The 23,111-nt window shown below is 42.6% G+C and overlaps 1 protein-coding gene across 1 annotated transcript in view; it reads right to left on the reverse strand.

The window, feature by feature from the left end:
• Positions 1-23,111, reverse strand: part of LOC135056656 (alpha-2-macroglobulin-like) — a 213,897-nt gene that overhangs the window by 147,557 nt on the left and 43,229 nt on the right. The window contains exons 8-10 of the mRNA XM_063962102.1: positions 18,334-18,475; positions 13,287-13,398; positions 2,090-2,196 (exon numbers count right to left, since the gene is read on the reverse strand). Coding sequence (XP_063818172.1) covers positions 2,090-2,196; positions 13,287-13,398; positions 18,334-18,475 — 361 coding nt within the window. The remainder of the gene's footprint in view (positions 1-2,089; positions 2,197-13,286; positions 13,399-18,333; positions 18,476-23,111) is intronic.

A 23,111-nucleotide genomic window follows, 5' to 3' on the forward strand; every position in this document is an offset into this window, starting at 1 on the left:
TTAGGTAGTGGCAAGGGTTGGGTTAAAATAATTACCCCATCCCCTGACGGTTTTCTAAAAGTCAGGATGCCACAGTTGGTCATGTGACCGCCAAGATTTCATATCACACCCACACACAGTCTCAGCAGCTAAAGAAATTCCATAATCTATAGGACAGTATCCTACTGGGACCTGGTACCAGTGAGTGAGCCATGACTACATGTATTTGAGCTTTGTGAAATCACTGGCTCATGTCTGCAGACCTGTGAGCCACCGGAAGTCTTTTACAAAACACACGTGAAGAGCACTGCTAAATACTTTGCCGCACACCAAGGTACATGAGACCAACCTAGAACCTTTTCAGTATTGCCCCTTTCATTCAAAAGAAACACTTAATATGTTCTCCTATATTAATAATCATGTGCTAATTATTACATATGACAAGTGTGTGAGTGTGTGTGTGTGTGTGTGTGTGTGTGTGTGTGTGTGTGTGAGAGAGAGAGAGAAAGAGAGAGAGTCATTTTATTATATTGATCTGAGTATAGCTGGAAATCAGCTTCTCTACCATAGACAATATGGAGGCAGAAAATTGGTCCCAAGTGTAGGATGAGATTCATCCTGAAAATTTGAGAAGGTTAACTGGCCCTGCACCAATGCACAGCAAACATTGCCCCTAATAAGGAGCCCTGTCTGTCCCGTTATCTCGTTTTAAGAATTCTGCTCCACAAAAGCAAGTCTGGTTTGGAAACCACTGTCCAGAAGACATTTGATGGAGGTGAGGTGAATGCTGTTGGAGAGCTGAGGGGACATGGGTACATACAAATAATAGATAAAGAGGTGACATATAATCCTCTTTTTTAATGCATACCAAATAGAGATACATTTTATTTCTCCATTAAAGAATCAGACATCTCCTATTTTCTCTTACTCTGCCTGATAGATCTATAAGGCAGCACCATTCATATACAGTAGTCCCCATCATATGCTCCATGAATTTAACATTGCCCAGACACTATACGGACTCTAGACCAGTTAAAGACTAGCAAAAGCCTACACAGCTGCAATTTTTCAGGCTATGGACTTGCTAAACATCACAAGTGAAGCAGCCATCCAGACATGATTATAGCTGTCCACCGGAGCGAACGCTAAGTTCTCAGCAACTGGGTACACATAGGCAGCACTGACGAAGAAACAAAGAAAATCAACTCCCCTGAGTGAGTTTGTGGACACACAGTCTGGCCGAGGGAACGGAGTCTGGCGCCATGTTTTCTGCACACGGGATCGCCGTGTATGTAGATATATGTCCCAAAAACGGTTGCGACACACTTGTATTTTTGCTGCCACTCTTCATTACCTCCTCCACACAGTCCCTTCATGTTTATCACTTTGCAGTTATATCCTCATTTTGAGCGGAATTACAAAGGTAACTTGTTGCGTGCGCAGTGTGATTGTGGCACAGTTGCGAAAACATCGGCATTGCATACAAATTACACCACCATCGTCCACGGAGCAGCAGCCACACACACCGTCCACAGAGCAGCAGCCACACACAGTACACAGAGCATCAGCCGAGGTAAGACCAGCGCCGGAGCACCACACATAGCCGCATCCCATCCACTGTCTCACGGGATTTCCCCTCACCAAACCGCAACACTTGCTGAACACTGACAGCCTCCACTGTGGTGGCATAACTCAGCCACAGGAGGAGTAAAAACTCCACTTAAACACTGCTGTGTGTGGGGGCCCTGGGATGACCACCTCTGTCACACCTCCCTTAATCCAACCCTGACAGAAGAGGAGTGCTGGATTTTGTGTTGGATATAGATATATATAACTTAACTTGTATAGATTCACCAAGTATATTAAAGTTTTTGAGATCTTTGATACATTTTTTGTGGAGGATTGGAAAATCAGTTAAGTACATAAATTTCCCTTGACTCATCATTAAAAATGAACCTGTAAATCACAAAAATATTTGTTTTTGCTTTATCACTATTTTTGCGAATTAAAATGAAATAGATGACCCATATAAACTGTATGTGTTTAGATCTTATTTATTTAGTGCCAAAAAAGACAAGGTTTCATCCACAGGTCTCTGAAATGTAATTACCTTGACATGTAATGGAGCACCTGCAGTGTAATAGTATCCAGGATCCACAAATGTAATTGATTTGAATTTATTGAAATAGGCTTTAGCTGAGGCCGTCTCAATGTGACCTATATGAAGACAAATACAGTTTAAGTACACATTTACTGACATATATCATGGAGACAGAGTTGAAACTATCATGACACCCAGCAAGAAGCTTTTTTCACATTTTGCACTTCATCAACTTAATTTCATGCCATATGCCAACCATACATACAGTATATGATGATCCAATCCAGTGATTGGCAATACAGTCCTTCAATACTGTAGGTGGATCCCGATGATCAGCGATTTGTCAGGAAATTGGAAAAATTCAGCATGTTAGGAATCCCCAACTTGCCAATTCCAATCATTTTTGGGTCAAATTGGCAAATCAAGGATTTCCAATATGTTTTATTTTGCTGATGACCTGACCCAGTCATCGAGAAAAGGGGGAATTTGCCAAATTTATTGGAGAAGTATGGGCTTCATAACCCTAGTGAATTGTAGCCTGTATTTGGGGGAAGATATAGCTTCCTACAGTCCTACTTCCTTAATATACAGAAAAGAAGTGGATACATATTTTTTTAAAGTCACTTTTGAATTCATCTTATATCTGTTGTTGCCAGTGGCAGAATAACACTGCAGGGAGTTCAGTAGATATGGGGCCCTGAAGAAAAGGATGACTACTGATTCTAATTCTCTTGCTCCTGAGGCCTCAACACTCATTATGGGACACAACCAGGGAAGCACACACAGTCTAAAGGGCAGTCTAATGCCATTGACCAATTGAAAGATTGCAAGTACTATAGCACACAGAGTCACATCTTCCTGTGGTAGCCATTTTGTCCATTTATTACTAATAAAAAGCTGAATATACAGTATAAGGGATAGTAGCTCTGGAACTAGTGTGCAGTTACAAAGCTCAACAGTATGTCATATGAATTGATAGGAGGCCTCCGGTCCAGCCCCATGTAAGAAGTAACTAAAGGTATATCAAAATGTATAGAAGACTCAATGGACCTGTGTAAGTGCATTTTCATGGGGAATTGTAATATGCATGAAAAAGATATTAATAAATGAATCATACAGATGGAGGAGAAATTAGAGTACATATTTAAGAAGTGGATCATTAAGGAAATTCCAATAGACTGGACAATTTTTTTTATCAAACTTTAGATTTTTTTCTGTAGGCTAGATTAAGAAAATGGTAGTAAAGTCCATATGCTTGTCTCCTCATGTTCTAGTAATGTAATTCCATCCCAATAAATTGACATTAGTTCAGATCACAAAGTAACTTCCACAACCTCAACAGTAAAGAAATGTGTCAGGGGAATTAGAAATGTTATTTCTGGTGATGTCTGATTCACTTATACATATCAGTACAACATTAAGGAACACAATAATAACTGATGTAAGATGATACGTGATTACATGAATCCTGGACACCAATGGGGGTATATTTACTAAATAGCATTATTTCAGAGCTGCCTTTTCTCACTGGCTTTGAGCACTGGACTTAAAAGGACAATAGGAATGCATGCAAAGTCAGGCTTGTTTTAAATGTACAGTATTACTATTGACCATTTACATGCAGCAATCAAAACCGTCGAAAACAAGCATCTTGGAAAAAACGATATTTAGCAAATATATGTCATGAAAAATTCTGGCCTTACAAATGAGATATTTGTAGAGGAGAGAGAAGGTTTATATTTTACAAATTTTCTCCTGGATCTGACCAATCAAAAGCAATACTCAAGATCTGCATTCTTATATCCTTCTTAACACAATGTTCAGCTCACCAGGCACCAATAGATGTGGCAAGACATGAAAGGGTTGATGGATCAAGCATTGAAAAGAGTGGATAAGAGGACCAGTGGAGAAGTTGCCCACAGCAATCAATAAGCTTCTACTGTACCTTTCATTCTATAGAATGTGCTTCATAAATGCTACACTGATGCAACTTCTCCAGTGGTCTACTTCCCCACTATATTCACTGCAGGATACATTTACCCCTATTAGAGAAAAACATGTAGGCCTTGCTGCAAGTTGGCTACAGATGTGGCCACATTGCATGCTTGTAAATAACTATGACTCTTTCGGCTAGATGCTTCATCGCTTGGAAAGTGATAAAATGGAGAATGAAAAAGTACTAGCCAATCAGGTCCTAACTGACATGTTACTGGCTGTATTTGAAAAATGTCAGTTAGCAGCTGATTGGCTGGTATTTTTTTACACTCCATTTTATCAATTTCAAAGCGATGATGCATCCAGCCCTTTACCTGCATTCACAGTTGGCAGTATCTAGGTTACCATTATCACTAACAGCATGCATTTACACCGGGTGTAGTAGTGTATGCCGGCGGCCGGGCTCCCGGCGGCCAGCATACCGGCGCTGGAATCCCAACCGCCGGCATACCGACAGCTGGGCGAGCACAAATGAGCCCCTTGCGGGCTCGCTGCGCTCACCACGCTGCGGGCACGGTGGCGCGCTACACACGCCACGCTATTTATTCTCCCTCCAGGGGGGTCGTGGACCCCCAAGAGGGAGAGAAAGTGTCGGTATGCTGGCTGTCAGGATTCCGGCACCGGTATACTGTGCAGCGGGATCCCGACAGCCGGCAAACTGGACCACCCATTTACACCAGCCCCCTTCTTGTTGAAAGTAATCCATATGAAGTCTGACAGATCTCTGCATATGCTCACTTCTGAGAAGTCTGTAAATCCATCAGCACACCTAGGACATGCCCAGAGAACACTCTGCCTATGTGAGATGCCCAGGTGCCACCCGGTACCAGCCATTCAGCTGTAAATGAGATGTGGCTAAGATGCATACGACTCTGTTTAACGCTGCGTATGCTCAGCTCGGATGCATGAGCAGTATGATAGATCACAAGGTCTGTCCGCAAATTCAAGACTTTTCAAGAATTATCTCACTGCGCTAATAATAGTACTTTAAATAAGGTCTTTAATAAACACATTTATACTCTTTCAGCTGCTGAGTGTTATTATGCTTGTGTAGGCATAAATGAACCGGGTCTCCAACCACATAGGAGAGCCAATTAGACAAATTCTTACAAGACACTCTGCGCTAATCTGATCTAACAGGCTTAAGAAATTAGAGTGAATTCACATGTGTATATAAAAATATTTATTCAATGAATTAATCATATATACCTTTAAATAAATATATGTACACAAATACAAATAATTAAAAACTGTATACATGCACAATTAACCATATAAGTGAACCTAATTGGATCCTATTTCTAATAGCCGGCTATATAATAAAGATCTGTATGCAGGAGGATCAGATATTGAATATTAGATATAGAACATGTCCACAGTCTCTCATGTGAAAGATATCCTCATCACTGATGTATTTTGTAAATGACCACAGATAGTTCACTTGTCAATTGGGCAGAGACCATATAATGAGATAAAAAGTTCATCAATTGATGTTTAAAAAGTCTTTGTAAATGACAACAGGCTTCAAATAGCCTAGGCAGGCTTAGCTACAATGCGCTCACCCTCCGTCTCAGTTCAGAAGACGGATCCAGCCGGACACTCGCTGTGTGCGCCGTGCGGGTGCGGCTAGGAGGCTCCGGACGTCTCCGACCTCCCACATGAAATGAGCCGCTGGTGAGCCAAGAATCTCGCTGGTGAATTACCGCTGGTGTCCGGCGCTTACACAGTGAAAACCGGGGATATCCAAGATGAATGGTGCTGTCATCAATTGTTCCTCTAACGCGTTTCACTCATTCCTGGAGCTTCCTCAAAGATCAACCAATCAAGAGGAATTGTTTGTACTGTACTTTTTTTTATTGGGTTTGCATTGCTTTGTAACAGATAATATAACAGGGTTTTTACACTGTGACAGGCAAGGGCGTAGCTACTATAGGTGCAGGGAGTGCAGCTGCTATGGGGCCCAGCACTGAGAGGGGCCCACCTTCCCTGTCACAGTTATATGTTTTATATACATTTTTCACCATTGGGTGATACATAGGGGGCCTTACAAACTTTTGCCTTGTGGCCTGCAATATATCTAGGTATAACCCTGGACCTGTTCATTGTAGTGTGGTATAAAATAAACTGGAGGGAATTATAAAGTGGCACAGTATGAAGTGGAGGCATTATAAGGTGACATAATATGATCTGAATAAACTGTATGCCATAATGTCAATAAGGGGTACTGTGTTGCATAATGTGTAATGGCAGCCCTACAATGTGACATTATGTGAATCAGGGCACTATCATAGGGCATAAAATTAAAAACTGTTGCAGTGAGGTGTCTCTATAGAAGCATTGGGACAGAGGCCTCTTCAAATGGTTGCTATGGGGCCCAAAAAGCCCTGGCTACGCCCCTGGTAACAGGGGTAAGTTATTGTTCTTAGTAGAATGTAGAAAGAAGATAAAAGAAAAAGAAGAGACTGGAAGAAAAAAAGGTAAAAGGAAAAAGGTGGTTCAAATGAATTAATAATTTTTCATTGTAATATTTGTTCTTATTTCTGCAGCAGGTTACATTGGTTTCCACAGGTAAACATCAGGTGTAGAGTGGATCTTGATCCAGAGGCACCAACAGGCTAAATCTTTAGCTGTCCCAGAATGCATTGGGGCCTCTTCTATAACCCTGCCTCCAGGTACTGATAGCCCAGTTTCGAGTTGGTGCCTGCAGCAGCAGGTGACTTAACAGGCGGGCTGCACTAGGCAGCCCTGAAAAAGCTCTCTAAGAAAACTTCTAACTACTCTGGGCTGTCAGCGCTATATGTCTGTGTGACATTCAGTGCTGCAGCTCCGTCACCTTCCATGTGGCGTTGCATACTCCCACGGCTCAGTTCCCGTGTACTTGCGATGGAGACGTCCCGGCTTAGGCACACAGTCGCAGATGGCTCTCCAGGTTCGCGTGGCTGCTACAAAGGGAGGAAGTAAGAGGTTCCCCCAGGCGGGACCTGCCATTAAATCGCGTTCCACTCGCGGTCTAGGGAGATGGACCGTGACGCTGGCATGGACACTGTCGCTGGGCAGGGATCCCACTAGACCGCCAGGGCTTAAGAGTACACATTGGGTGTACTAACGCTCCATTTAATAAGGCTCTGTAGTACCAGCAGTTTGAAGACCGGCATTGGGGAGCTGGCGCTTGACCTGTAGCCCCTCCTCCGGCCCAGGGTGCCATCTCCACATAGATTTCCTGCCCTGGCATGCCTCACACTCTCCCTCATTCCCTGACAGAGACGCTAGGTGCCATTTTGAGCATAGCTACTGCTAGTCTCCGGTATTGAAGGGCAAGGTCGCCCTTTTAAATTTGCCTGTATACAGTGCTGAGAATTTACAAACACTTGAGTATTCTACATGTCTTTATGCAGACAGCGTTCGTTAAGAAAGAGTGTACATAACACAGAATATATTGTACGAGTATTCTGATATATATCCCCACAGTACAGTCCACACATAACCCCCACATATTTAATTCTTCACTCTCCCTTCCTCCTGATCCTGGTTCATCACTGCTGTGATGTGATATCATGCAGCCCACCAAGAACCTTTGCAATCTGGTGGAAGACTGTGCAATAGGTAGCACCGATCCTTGTGTATCAATGCCTATTTCCTCATAGATTGTAAGCTTGCGAGCAGGGCCCTCCTATCTCTATGACTGTTTGTTTTTACCCAGTTTTGTCTTCTAATTGTGTCCAGTTGTAAAGCACAACGGAATTTGCTGCGCTATATAAGAAACTGTTAATAAATAAAGAAATATATACCTCTGGTCTAGGACTGCGCTGTGTTAGTTATATATATATATATATATATATATATATATATATATATCCAAAATTCACCCCGGCACTCCTCAAAATTGCCTTGCTGTGGTGCACTTCCTTGTGGACATGGCAGTCCACCAACATGCAACAGACAATGATAGGTGGCACTCACAGACTCGTGGAAATGATGAACAAGCTTCACCCCGTGAAGTGTTTATTAAAGCAGACAGGTAACGTTTCGGAGACACTTCCCCTTTCTCAGACAATTGATCAGTGCCAAACAGTGAATATTTATAGTCTTTTTAGTTTTTAGTCACATTTTATGTACTTTCAATGTTTTTTAATGCATCATTTGTCACTTTGTTTTGGTTTCCAGGGCTCTTGGCGTGTTGCCATGGGGACCGGCAAAGCCTGATGACATCACTTCCTGGTAGGCCGAGATGCCGATACCGGAAGTGCGGGACAGGGGACGCTCGGGAACTCTGTGGTCCACGCAGCTGAGAGTCACTCCTGTGGGGGTAAGTGGGGTCTTCTTATGCTATAAATATTCACTGTTTGGCACTGATCAATTGTCTGAGGAAGGGGAAGTGTCCCCGAAACGTTACCTGTCTGCTTTAACAAACACTTCACGGGGTGAAGTTTGTTCATCATTTCCATGAGTCTGTGAGTGCCACCTATCATTGTCTGTTTTATTTATATATATATATATATATATATATATATATATATATATGCTAGTCCAGTGCAGCTTTATTGTTGTAATAATTTCTGCATTGCCTGCGACTGTGTGCCGATATCTGATGTATGATTTCATTCTCATGTGTTTCCCAGATATAACTATCACTGTACCCTGGGCTAGGTGCGTCTGGGTTTCCTAATATAGTGTACACAGTATTTATCACTATACGTATATTCTACTGTGTTACAGTCACATATAGGTTTTTATCTGCAGGTATTGAACTTTGTCTGGCTTTATCGTACTAGATAGCCCTGTTGTTGCTTTATACATAATGTCTAACAAAAAGGGCAGTAAATCTCTGGAAGCTCCTGCATCATGCAAGGCATGCTCCAAGGATTTACTAGAGGGGGAAATATTGTATGATGGCCTGTGTACTGCATGTCATAAACCTCCCAGTCGGCAGCTCCTGTGTCTACAATGGAGCCACCATGGGCTATGTTCACATCCCTCCGGGGTACTCTAGTTGACCGTTTAGACCCCCCTGCCACCACAAGTTATCCCTATGGTTAATCCGCCTTGGGCGGAAAATTTATCTAACCAACTGCAGCAGTTAAATCAGTCTCTGGTTAGACAGAAATCTAGAAGGGTTGCCTCCTCCTCACAATCCACAAACCTCTCTGATGTTTCATCTGAAGAGGAAGGGGAGCATATAGTCCTATCAGACAATGAATCATGTGTTACTGATGAGGATTCTCCCTTGCAAATTGATGTCCCTGACTTAGCGGTTGCTATTAAGTATATCCTACAAATCACTGATTTATAAGGATTCCACTACTGTGGCAAAGAGAACTGATAAGTTTAAACAGCAGAAGGTGGTTAAAACAGTATTACCCCATTCTGATCATCTCTTGGACATTAGCCGGGAACCCTGGTTTACTCCAGGTAAGAAATTGCCGCTCCCTAAACGGGTCTTGACTCGCTATCCTCTCCCTGCAGAGTTATGTAATACGTGGGAGACTCCACCACCAGTGGATTCTCACGTCACCCTCCTCATGGTGTCGTCTACTCTGCCTGTCAACACTGTCACTTCACTGAAGGAGCCGACAGATAAGCGTGTGGAGGGATGCCTGAAAACTATTTATTTCCTTACAGGGGCCATTCATAGATCCACTATAGCTGCCTCCTGGTCCGCAAAAGGTATTAAGGTGTAGTTCAGGTGTTAGAGGAAGAGCTGCCTGAGGATATTTCTGACAATGCCAGACAATACCTGTCTCACATTAACACCGCCGACTATTATATTCAGGATGCGTCCTCTGAGGCGGGAGTATTGGCACCCAAAGCGTCAACCACTTCTGTCCTGGCTCGCTGCCCTTCACTGGGAACATTTTATTTGGAGAGGACCTAAATAAAATAGTGTCTGAATTAGCAGCTGCTACAACTGCTTTTCTTCCTCCTACTAACCCTTCTACACAGAAGGCAAAGGGTACCACTTTTTGTTCCTTTTGGCCTCAAGGAAAAGCTAAGGGTGAGTCATACCCAAGACAATCTCGTGCTCCCAAAACCACAAAGCCCAAGGCGAAACAGTCCTGGGCGGCCCATGAGCCTGCTGCAAAACAAGACTAGCCTACTGCAGAATGGGGTGGGCCTCCTCCTGGGGAACCCCAGGGTGGGAGTCTGACTTCTACAGTTCTCCCAGGTCTGCTTAAAGACCACTTCAGACACATGGGTACTGGAAGTAGTCTCTCATGGGTATGCTGTCTCCTTCAAGAGACATTCACTTCACCAGTTTTGCACCACAGCTCTCCCTTCGGATCCGTTAAAGGTGCAAGCTTTACAAACGGTTGTGAGTTCTCTCCTGAATACTGGAGTGGTTGTACCGGTACCTCAGTCCCAATGAGGCAGAGGTTACTACTCAACCCTGTTTCTGGTCCCCAAACCCAATGGGTCCTTCTGACCTATCCTCAACCTCAATGCTTTGAACAAGTTTGTGAGAGTGTCCAGGTTTCATATGGAAACACTGCACTCGATTGTACTGGCTATTAAACACAGAGACAATATGGTATCCCTGGACATACAGGATGCTTATCTGCATATTCCTATTGCCATATCACATCAGCAGTTCCTGCGGTTTGCTATTGGCAACTCTCACTACCAACTCCAGGCTCTGCCATTTGGACTGGCCACGGCTCCTCGGATCTTCACCAAGGTCATGGCTGTGATGATGGCCCACCTCCATCGCCAGGGAGTCAGAATCCTGCCGTACTTGGATGACTTGCTGATTCTGCCCAATTCCCACGAAGTCCTCCTCAGTCATCTGCAACTGATGGTGAGTTTCCTACAAGCTCATGGATGGCTGATCAATTGGAAAAAGTCCTCGCTGGTCCCAGCTCAGAGCATGGTGCACCTGGGGCACTCCTGGACACACACTGTCAGAGACTGTTTTTGTCTCCAGACAAAGTCCTGAAGCTTCAGGACAGGATAAGATGCTTTCTTTGTCGCCCTAGAGTGACGATACACTCGGCGATGCAAGTACTTGGCCTCATGGTGTCGACCTTCAACATGGTGGAGTACACTCAATTTCATTCCCACCCTCTGCAACGGTTGATTCTTTCCAAGTGGGACGGTCTTCCTCATCGGATCAGAGCTCAAATGATCTCTTTGACTCTGGAGGTTCCTCGGTCGCTAACCTGGTGGCTCCAGGACCAGCATTTGAGCAGGGGCTGTCCCTTCTGGATCCCCGACTAGGTCCTGCTGACAATGGACGCCAGTTTAAGGGGATGGGGAGCGGTGTTGGAGCAACACTCTTTTCACAGTCGGTGAACCAAGAGGAACCACTCCTCCAAATAAATATTTCAAAGCTGACGGCAGTGTTCAATGTGCTATCACTTGCCCTGCCTCTGGTACAGAACAGGCCTGTTCAAGTACAATCAGACAATGCCATCATGATGGCATACATAAACCATAATGGTGATGATGGAAGAGTCAAAGATCCTCTTTTGGGCAGAACGCCACCTGCCAGCCATATCGGCAGTGTTCATTCCTGGCGTCCTAAACTGGGAAGCAGACATCCTCAGTTGCCAGGACGTGCATGCTGGAGAGTGAAGTCTTTAAACTCCTAGTACACAATCGTCAAGGTACCGGTCTGTGGATCAAGAACCAGGGATCCTCAAGCAGCTTTCATGGATAAACTGGTGATTCCATTGAACTTTCGGCTGCCCTACGCGTTTGCTCCTGTGTCTCTCCTGCACGGAATTTCAAACAGGAAGGATGATTGCTTCTTCTAGTCGCTCCAGCGTGGCCCAGACGGCATTGGTTCTATAACCTGCAGGGTTTATCAAAAGGGCCTCCCCTTCTACTTCCTCAGCGACCAGACCTCTTTGTACAGGGCTCTCGTCTCTACCTAGACATGGCCAGACTGGCTTTGATGGTGTGGCTCTTGAAGCATCACTCCTGAGAGCCAAAGGATTTTTAGAGGCGGTTATTTAAACTATGTTGAAAGCCCGCAAACCGGCCTCTGTCCCAATTTATTACAGGGTTTGGAATTCTTACTTCATCTGGTGTGCTGATAAAAATTACGATGTCCATAGATTCAGAACTTCCAGAATCCTGGCTTTTCTGCAAAGAGGCCTGGATTTAGGCCATTGTCTGGCCTCCCTCAAGGTTCACATATCTGCCTTGTCGGTTTGGTTTCAGCTAAAAATTGCATCTATACCTGATGTTCATACTTTCACTCAGGGTGTTCTTTGGATTCAGCCTCCCTATGTACCTTCTGTGGCTCCATGGGATCTGTCTGTTGCTGAAGCCCTGCAAGAGTCTCCATTTGAACCCCTTGAATCGGCAGACCTTAAATGGCTTATGGATAAGGTCCTGTTCTTGCTGGCTATTGCCAATTTATGAAAAACATACTTTACGATCCACGCGGACTACAATTGGGAATGGTAACCTGTGCTGAGTGCAGCAGTAGCTGAGCAAGGCACCTTGCCCAAAGCATGGTGAGTGAAGCGAGCCATGCAAGGGGACACGGTGCACTAATTGGGGTTCCCCGTCACTTTACGAAGAAAACAACACTAAAAAAAGTCCAAGAACCCATGTTGACTTTTTGACCTGTCGACCTAATGACCATGTCGACCTAGTGTCCCTGTCGACCTAATGCATGTCAACCTTCAGTGGTCGACCTAATGACTGTCGACCTAAGTTGAGTCAACCCAACGACCCATGCCCCAAGCAGCAGCAATGCTTGCTCCGTTCACAATTGAATTAGGCCCAATGCTACCAGTTGTCCCTACTTTTTAGTAGATTTTACTGAGATTTAAGGAGTTGTACAAGGCAATATCCCAAATTTTCACACAAAGTATGATTTATCTTATTTTTATACTTTTCATTTTACATTTTAAACATTAAATACTGTTTTCACCATCTATTATTATTCTCTGTTATATAAATTTTCTGGTTACTATACAGTATATTGATTAGGAATATATACTGTACCAAGAAAACCTTCACTACAATCATGCTCAGTGAACATGCCATCCTTTGAATTGTAATGTATTAGAAAACTCCTTTGACTAATGAGCTAATTTGCTCCTATCATGCGGAAAAGTATTCCTGATTTCTTTAAAAAAAAAATGTTGCCAATATTTTTAATGTCTGACTTCCCCTAGAGATAGAAAATATAACGGCAGATAAGTTGGTCACTGTAGATCTGTACCTTAAGCAACATTATTGTTTCCTTACTAAGTCTTACCTGTGCCATCTTCTATCAGAGAGGATGAAATTTGTAAATGCTCTGAAGTTTCTTTGGAAAGTTTGAAAAAACTAAGGTCAATCTCCTTGGACAGACATCCTTTGCTGTCAGTCTGTAAAAGATAAGAAAAAAAGTATGAATAATATAAAAGCATGATAAGGTTAAGTGAGGAAGCTAGACATACTGGGGGTCATTCCGAGTTGTTCGCTCATTATATTTTTCTCGCAACGGAGCGATTAGTCGCTAATGCGCATGCGCAATGTCCGTAGTGCGACTGCGCCAAGTAAATTTGCTATGCAGTTAGGTATTTTACTCACACCATTACGAGGTTTTTTCTTCGTTCTGGTGATCGTAATGTGATTGACAGGAAGTGGGTGTTTCTGGGCGGAAACTGGCCGTTTTATGGGTGTGTGCGAAAAAACGCTACCGTTTCTGGGAAAACGCGGGAGTGGCTGGAGAAACGGAGGAGTGTCTGGCCGAACGCTGGGAGTGTTTGTGACGTCAAACCAGGAACGAAACTGACTGAACTGATCGCAGTTGCCGAGTAAGTGTGGAGCAACTCAGAAACTGCTAAGAAGTGTCTATTCGCAGTTTTGCTAATCTTTCGTTCGCAATTTTGATAAGCTAAGATTCACTCCCAGTAGGCGGCGGCTTAGCGTGTGCAAAGCTGCTAAAAGCAGCTAGCGAGCGAACAACTCGGAATGAGGGCCACTGTTTGTAGAGATGATTTCTATTGGATAGATATTTAGCAACTTAAAGAGCCATACTGTAAATCACTGGGGTAATTCTGAGTTGATCGCAGCAGCAAGTTTGTTAGCAATTGGGCAAAACCATGTGCACTGGAGGGTGGGGGGCAGATATAACATTTGTAGAGAGAGTCAGATTTGGGTGGATTATATTGTTTCTGTGCAGTGTAAATACTGGCTGCTTTATTTTTACACTGCAATTTAGATTTCAGTTTGAATACACCCCACCCAAATTTAACTCTCTCTGCACATGTTATATCTGCCCCTCCTGAAGTACACATGGTTTTGCCCAATTGCTAACAAAATTGCTGCTGCGATCAACTCAGAATTAGGCCCCACAAGGGCAAAACAAACAAAACCCAATAGTACAAACAAGATTAAAACATATGTTAAAGTAGAACGTTTAATAAGGGACACAAATATAGACTAGTAAAGTAGAGGGATTGTCAGATGAGAAAGTAGTCTACATTGATAAAGGCTGCAGAAAGGCCCAGTAGGATGTGTAAAAAGAAATGACCCTTAGATTTGAGAGTGAGATGATCATAAAGAAATTTGGAAACATCTGTTAATGCCGATGGTAGGGATATTGAAGACGGTTAAGAAGGAAGTTGGAGGAGTAGATGGTGTTGGGGAACTTGTTAAAAGGCCACTGGAGAACTTTAGAGACAAAGGTTATGAAGGAGCTATGCTAGAGAGAGTAGTTGGTTGAAGTTTATTTGAGAATGGATGAGCCCTGGGCTTTCCTGAATGAGAAGGTTATAGTTCCAGAAGAGAGTACTGGGTAGAAGAGGCAAGCAAAATGGCAAAAGTAAAAGGAATCAGGAGAGTGACTTCAGTGAAAGTATTAGGATATAAGGTCAAGATGAAGGAGAAAGGAAGAAAAAACAAGACATGATGGTTGAGATGCAGGAGAGGGTGAGTAGGCTTGATAGGAAAGCACAGTGTTTAGGAAGAGGAACATGATGGTATAGTTTTTGAAAGCCCAACCAAGGGAGAAAAAACAAGAAATTAAGGTGGGCAAACAATACTATTAAAATGAGCATGGAAAGTAGCTAAAAGGAAAGAAAAGATTGTATGCCACAATGGATTAATCAGAATGTTTTAAAGTCAGAAAATATGAGGGCAGAAATTTGGACATTCTGTCAGCCAGGATAGTTGTCAATAAGACATAGCTATCAGAGATTAGATACCACAAAGATATAAATAGGATTAGCACAGAAAAATAGTATTACACACCAAGCCCACATCTAGTGGAGAACTTGAGCCCAGCTCTTTATATTTATTTCTCATATACAAAGTGCCTTTCCATTGGGGGTATTTCCGGGTGTTCAGATGTACCCAGGGTTTAATTCTCTTGAGAATTCTTTATTTATACTAGGGAATGTGAAGCTGGTAAAAAAAGGTAATTAAGCTAAACTAGATCTACATAGATACATCAATCCAGCAACCATCCACTACCTATCCATCCATTCAGTGCTGTATTTAAAATAAAATATTCTACACACACACACACACACACACACACACACACACACACACACACACACACACACACACACACACACCACAGAATTATCAAGTGATGTTCTTAGAATAGTTCTTAGAACATTTTAGAACAGTGTTTCCCAACTTCAGTCCTGAGGAAACCCTAACAGTGTATGTTTCCCATATTCCGTGATAGAGTACTGGTACATTCATCATTACTAACACATTTTATCATTGACTTTTTTTTTAATCAAATAAATTTCCAAATATTAACATGTGGAAAATGTTACTGAAGATAGAAGGAAGAGTGAACCACTGAACGTTAAAAAATAAACAGATGAACTGCACTGAAGGAAAAAAAATACAAAATAGAGCAAAAAAACATGGAGGAGTTGAAGATACAGATAATGGGATTAAAGGGGACACTTGGATAGAAACAGCCCCTTCACCATCAGAAACATGCAGTACTTGTGCCATATGAACCATTTGGAGAGGAAGCAGAAGTGGAGTATGGTATCCTGTCTCCATCTCAATAGTGAAAATAATTTTAGTAGTGCTCTGGAGCCAGTTGGGGATTCTTCTGGAATTGAGTAATATTGCTTTGGATTGCAATGAAGCTATGTCACAAAACTTATCAATTGTAGTTTGGAAAAAGTACAAGGTGGGAAATTACACTAGACCTTGATTTATGACTGTAAAGATCAGGCCTGAAATGTCATGCCAAAGGCTTTTCATGTGAGGTCAAGCCTAGAATACCTGCAAAAAAAAAAATCTCATGCAGGAACAGTTATGCCAGCATATTCTGGTTTTTATGAGTAACATTTAATACAACTTGGTTGGTGTCATGATGGATCAGTTTAACCTGTAGTTCTAAATGGTCATAGCATAGGGATATGTAGTGCATGGATAGGTAGACCATCTCCCACTGTTGAGGAGAGAGGGTAGAGGCTAGATCTGATTCCCGCTGCAATTGAGAGGGATATTCCTCCTGGGAGATACCCCTTAGAAAGTGCCTGTACCAAAAATCTTTTCCACGTCCAACATTCCTACTTCTGAGGAGAGTATCAGAAGGGTCAGAAAAGAAGCACTGTTTTCATAACACTAGTGTTCCAATGACATATCTGCAAATATTTATATATTTTTTGAAGGGAGTCCAAATTGAAATTGGAGCTGAGAAAATTGGAATTTGTAGACATTAAATTAGATAGTGTGGCAACTCCCCTACAACCCTATGCAGAGACACTGAGATCATGAATATGATGGGCAGTAGCCGTTACAGAAAGCAACCAAGTGGTATGAACCATGTCCTCTCAGAACCCTAAGGGAATCCTAAATGGGTGGACGAGTAATTGGAAAGGAGATACACAAATGTATAGGGGTATATAGGAGGTCTACCATAGGGTTATTTGGAAACAGGGCCTACTCCTGGTCCACATTTTGTGAGTGAGGCAACAACCAGTATCCAAGTTGAGATTATTGAAGGGACCAAAATAGGAGAATAGGCTTGAACATTCCAGTGCACACAACAGATGCAAACTGACTCATAGGTCAAAAAAACAACTCTGGGGGAAAAGAAGTCCCTTTGTACCAGGGTAGTAGCAGAGCCGAAGTCTAACAATTTGTCTCCCATCTGTACAACAACCTGTATCAGAGGTGGAATGGGGCATGTTTTAGAACTAGTACAGACCCCCGCAAAGGAGCAGTCCATTTGTGTATGCACTCTTACTTGATGCCGGAATTGACCACATGATGAACACAACTTTGGTGGAGATGCTGGGGAACTCACATACTCTAGTCCGCTGGCTTCTGGGTAGCAGTGATCATCAATTTCCCTGTAGTGCAATATCTGCGGTGAAAAGCCTCTCCCACTCCATTAAAATATAACACTCCAATCAAGGGATTTGAACACTAATCCTCATGTACCATATTCAGACTTCTAGCCTGTGAGCTATCAGTAATAGTATAACATATACATAAATCTGCTTAGCTGCAGTGGTCCAAGTTTATAATTATATATAGCTTGTACATAGATAAAAGGCTTTCAAGTTAAGAGACTTTCCAGATATCCAACTGTATTTGTCAGAAGTGCCAATCGGCCAGTCACACCCTGCTGTTTTGGGATTATAGCAAAGAATATATAGGGGGTGCGATGGGGTGGGGTGGGGCAGCCAGTGAAGGGAGCACCCTTGCAGCAACCAAGCATTTTGCTTAATAACAACAAGCCAGAGGCAATGTGGTTCATACAAATGTAAACAGTAAACATATAATAATCTCTAGAATAGCTGAGACCGACCGCCATGATACACTATAGGTAGTCAAGAAAAAATGACTACACTGCTCCGCTGTGATCCCAGTGTCTAGGAGAACAAAAATACCTGAAAACAGGACATCTATAATACATTATAACTATTATACAGGTATTATGTCAAATAAATCTGGACACTTCCTTTATGAATGCTATAAGTTACACCACATACTGTAGATCAGGGCTGGCCAAACCGGTCCTCGAGATCTACCAACAGTTCATGTTTTCCTGGCCTCCTGGAGATATGTAGAATTGTCAGCTAGGAATGAATGCAGCACATCTTAATTAGTAATGACTACACCTGTGCACCAGCTATGTGGTCTGGAAAATGTGGACTGTTGGTAGATCTCGAGGACCGGTTTGGCCAGCCCTGCTGTAGATGATCCTGCTTCTCAATAAATGTATCAGATGGCAAAGAATAACAATCATTTCTGTACAAATCACAATGACTACTTAGATTTTTTAGTTTCTGCAAATCACTCTGCACTATTCCTGAGCCGGCATTTCTCACCTTAACATCCTGTAGTTTTATGCATTTTTCTGAGTGTCCACCATCTTCTTCACTGCTGCTGTCAGTTTGCCAAGCATGGCGAGCAGTGGCAAGACAGACTGTAAGGTTAACAGATCCATGTACTGGTTTTCCATAGGTGTAGCTAGAAAGTGAATAAATTAGATAATAATGGTGACTCTATCTCATAATCCATATATTTATCACTAAAACCCATTTAGTTTGATCAGTGATATAACTGCATGATGACAAAACATATAAGGATATATACACAGATGCAGCACTCTCTGAATTCCAGTATAGGGTGCAGAGCCCATAAAAAAAACATGGATCAAAATACTATATATATATATATATATATATATGAAAAAGAAAACAATGGAGGGCGCAATGGTGAGTGTAATAATCAAAAGTAATTTACTGGCAAAGTATTCACTCACACACATTTAAAGTAAAAGGTAACCAGCGCAGTGTAGACAGCTCGTGTAGCCTCGGGATAGCATACACCGATGCACAACGTTGCTTTCTGGATACCAACAGCTGTTGTGGACATCCAGCCGCACGGACTACAAACGGACCTCACACGCCGATCATCCGGGCACTGGATACACGTTACAAGTCCTGCTGGCCACGCCCAATGCGTTTCGTCACGGGACTTCGTCAGGGGGTGTGGCTAGCACCATTACAACACGCAATTTATATCCAAGCAGCATAATTGATGCAATATACATACATAATTAAAAATCTACAATAACAGCAGCATAAAGAACATTTATACACAACACTGAAACATATTATAAATACAATATCATAATACATATTAAAACCAAATTGCTTAGTTTATTATAAACAGCGTACTGAGATACACACTATATAAAATCATCTCAATTGACAAGGATAAACTAATTGATAATTGGCGCACCTCCTGAAAACGGTCAAGCACTTTTACTTAAACCCCATACAAAAGGCTGACCATACCCGTTAAATCGTGGTGCTCTAATAAACCCTGGTAGTATGAGTAAATGGGGTTAGAGCCTGTTATCAATTAGTATTATTAAATGATGGTACATAAATATTCATATAAATTTAACCTTCTCTCATCAGCCTTTTGTATGCGGTTTAAGTAAAAGTGCTTGACCGTTTTCAGGAGGTGCGCCAATTATCAATTAGTTTATCCTTGTCAATTGAGATGATTTTATATAGTGTGTATCTCAGTACGCTGTTTATAATAAACTAAGCAATTTGGTTTTAATATGTATTATGATATTGTATTTATAATATGTTTCAGTGTTGTGTATAAATGTTCTTTATGCTGCTGTTATTGTAGATTTTTAATTATGTATGTATATTGCATCAATTATGCTGCTTGGATATAAATTGCGTGTTGTAATGGTGCTAGCCACACCCCCTGACGAAGTCCCGTGACGAAACGCATTGGGCGTAGCCAGCAGGACTTGTGACGTGTATCCAGTGCCCGGATGAACGGCGTGTGAGGTCCGTTTGTAGTCCGTGCGGCTGGATGTCCACAGCGGCTGTTGGTATCCAGAAAGCAACGTTGTGCATCGGTGTATGCTATCCCGAGGCTACACGAGCTGTCTACACTGCGCTGGTTACCTTTTACTTTAAAAGTATGTGAGTGAATACTTTGCCAGTAAATTACTTTTGATTATTACACTCACCATTGCGCCCTCCATTGTTTTCTTTTTCACATGTGCTGAGGAGTACAGGTTTACTCCTGAAGGAGGACTTCTGCAATAATACATTTGGACTAATATATCTCAAAGACTATATTGTTTTAATGCGCGACTTTATTTTTCATATATGTATATATATAGATAGACAGATAGATAGATCAGATAGATAGATAGATAGATAGATAGATAGATAGATAGATAGATAGATAGATAGATAGATATAGTACTGATGGTGTAATGGTTAGCATTACAGCCTCACAGCACTGAGGTCATGGGTTCAATTCCCACCAATGGCCCTAACTGTGTGGAGTTGTAAGTTCTACCCGTACTTGTGTGGGTTTCCTCCGGGTGTTCTGGTTTTCTCCCACAATCCGAAAACATACTGGTAGGTTAATTGGATCCCAACAAAAATTTACCCTAGCGTGAATGTGTGTACATGTGGTAGGGACTATAGATTGGCAGGGACTGATATGAATGGCCAAATATTATTTGTAAAGCGCTGCCGGAATATGTGTGCGCTATATAAATAACTGGTAATAAATAATTTTATATATATATATATATATATATACATATTCTTAAAATACAAGAAAAGATGAAAACTGATCCACTAGGGTGTTGCTTATACCAAATATAGCAGCACTGTGGACTCAATACCACATGACATTAAATATACAGAACCACACTATGGCAATCTCCTCCACTTCTTCCATGCTCATTGGAATCTTAACCTACTGTATATATTAATATATTGGAAAGTCACCCAGCAGGGTGATGAGTATGAAATGTAATGGATAATAAGAATCAAAATCGGCTTCACTGAGCTACTCGCTGTTGCGGCTGGCACTTTTCGTGTTTTGTGTTTTGGTTTTGGTTCTAATTCCATTTTTCGTGTTTTGGTTTTGGCTTGGTTTTGCCAAAACCACCCTTCCGTGTTTTGGTTTTGGTTTTGGATCTGGATGATTTAAAAAAAAAAAAACCCATAAAAACAGATAAAATCAAAGAATTTGGGGGTAATTTTGCTCCTACGTTATTATTAACCTCGATAACATTAATTTCCACTCATTTCCAGTCTATTCTGAACACCTCACACCTCACAATATTGTTTTTAGGCCTAAAAGTTGCACAGAGGTGGCTGTATGACTAAGCTAAGTGACACAAGTGTGCGCACAAACACCTGGCCCATCTAGGAGTGGCACTGCAGTGGCAGACAGGATGGCAGATTTAAAAAAATAGGCCCCAAACAGCACATGATGCAAAGAAGAAAATGAGGTGCAAGATGGAATTGTCCTTGGGCCCTCCCACCCACCCTTATGTTGTATAAACAGGACATGCACACTTTTATAAACCAATCATTTCAGCGACAGGGTCTGCCACACGACTGTGACTGAAATGCCTGGTTTGTTTGGGCCCCCACCAAAAAAGAAGCAATCAATCTCTCCTTGCACAAACTGGCTCTAAAGAGGCAAGATGTCCACCTCATCATCATCCTCCGATTACTCATCCCTTTCACCGTGTACATCCTCCTCACTGAGTATTAATTCGTCCCCACTGGAATCCACAATCACCTGTGTACTTTCTGGAGGCAATTGCTGGTAAAGGTCTTCCCGGAAGACTTTATAATTAATTTTGATGAACATCATCTTCTCCACATTTTGTGGAAGTAACCTCCTACGCCAATCGCTGACAAGGTAACCGGCTGCACTAAAAACGCTTTCAGAGTAAACACTGGAGGGGGGGCAACTTAGGTAAAATAAAGCCAGTTTGTGCAAGGGCCTCCAAATTGCCTCTTTTTCCTGCCAGTATATGTACGGACTGTCTGACATGCCTACTTGGATGCTGTCACTCATATAGCCCTCCACCATTCTTTCAATGGTGACAGAATCATATGTAGTGACAGTAGACATGTCAGTAATCGTTGGCAGGTCCTTCAGTCCGGACCAGATGTCAGCACTCACTCCAGACTGCCCTGCATCACCGCCAGCGGGTGGGCTCGGAATTCTTAGCCTTTTCCTCGCAGCCCCAGTTGCGGGAGAATGTGAAGGAGGAGCTGTTGACGGGTCACGTTCCGCTTGACTTGACAATTTTATCACCAGCAGGTCTTTGAACCTCTGCAGACTTGTGTCTGCCGGAAAGAGAGATACAACGTAAGCTTTAAACCTAGGATCGAGCACGGTGGCCAAAATGTAGTGCTCTGATTTCAACAGATTTACCACCCTTGAATCCTGGCAAAACAAATGAAGGGCTCCATCCACAAGTCCCACATACTTTGCAGAATCGCTCCATCTTAGCTCCTCCTTCAATTTATCCAGCTGCATCTGCAAAAGCCTGATGAGGGGAATGACCTAACTCAAGCTGGCAGTGTCTGAACTGACTTCACGTGTGACAAGTTTGAAGGGTTGGAGAACCTTGCACAAGACGTACATCATTCTCCACTGCGCTTGAGTCAGGTGCATTACCCCTCCTTTGCCTATATCGTAGGTGGATGTATAGGCTTTAATGGCCTTTTGCTGCTCCTCCATCCTCTGAAGCATATAGAGTGTTGAATTTCACCTCGTTACCACCTCTTGCTTCAGTTGATGGTGGGGCAGGTTCCGGAGTGTTTGCTGGCGCTCCAGTCTTCGGCACGCAGTGGCAGAATGCCAAAAGTGTCCCGAAATTTTTCGGGCCACCGACAGCATCTCCTGCACCCCCCCCTCATTTTGAAAAAAATTCTGCACCACCAAATTAATTGTATGTGCAAAACATGGGACATGCTGGAATTTGCTCTGATGTAATGCACGCACAATATTGGTGGCGTTGTCCGATATCACAAATCCACAGGAGAGTCCAATTGGGGTAAACCATTCTGCGATGATGTTCCTCAGTTTCCGGAAGAGGTTGTCAGCTGTGTGCCTCTTGTGGAAAGCGGTGATACATAGCATAGCCTGCCTAGGAATGAGTTGGCGTTTGCAAGATGTTGCTACTGGTGCCACTGCGGGAGGCAATACATCTACCCAGTGGGCTGTTACAGTCATATAGTCCTTAGTCTGCCATGTTCCACTTGTCCACATGTCCGTGGTTAAGTGGACACTGGATACAACTGCA

This window comes from Pseudophryne corroboree, chromosome 3, assembly GCF_028390025.1.
Source record: "Pseudophryne corroboree isolate aPseCor3 chromosome 3, aPseCor3.hap2, whole genome shotgun sequence".
In the NCBI taxonomy this organism is placed as follows: Eukaryota; Metazoa; Chordata; class Amphibia; order Anura; family Myobatrachidae; genus Pseudophryne; species Pseudophryne corroboree.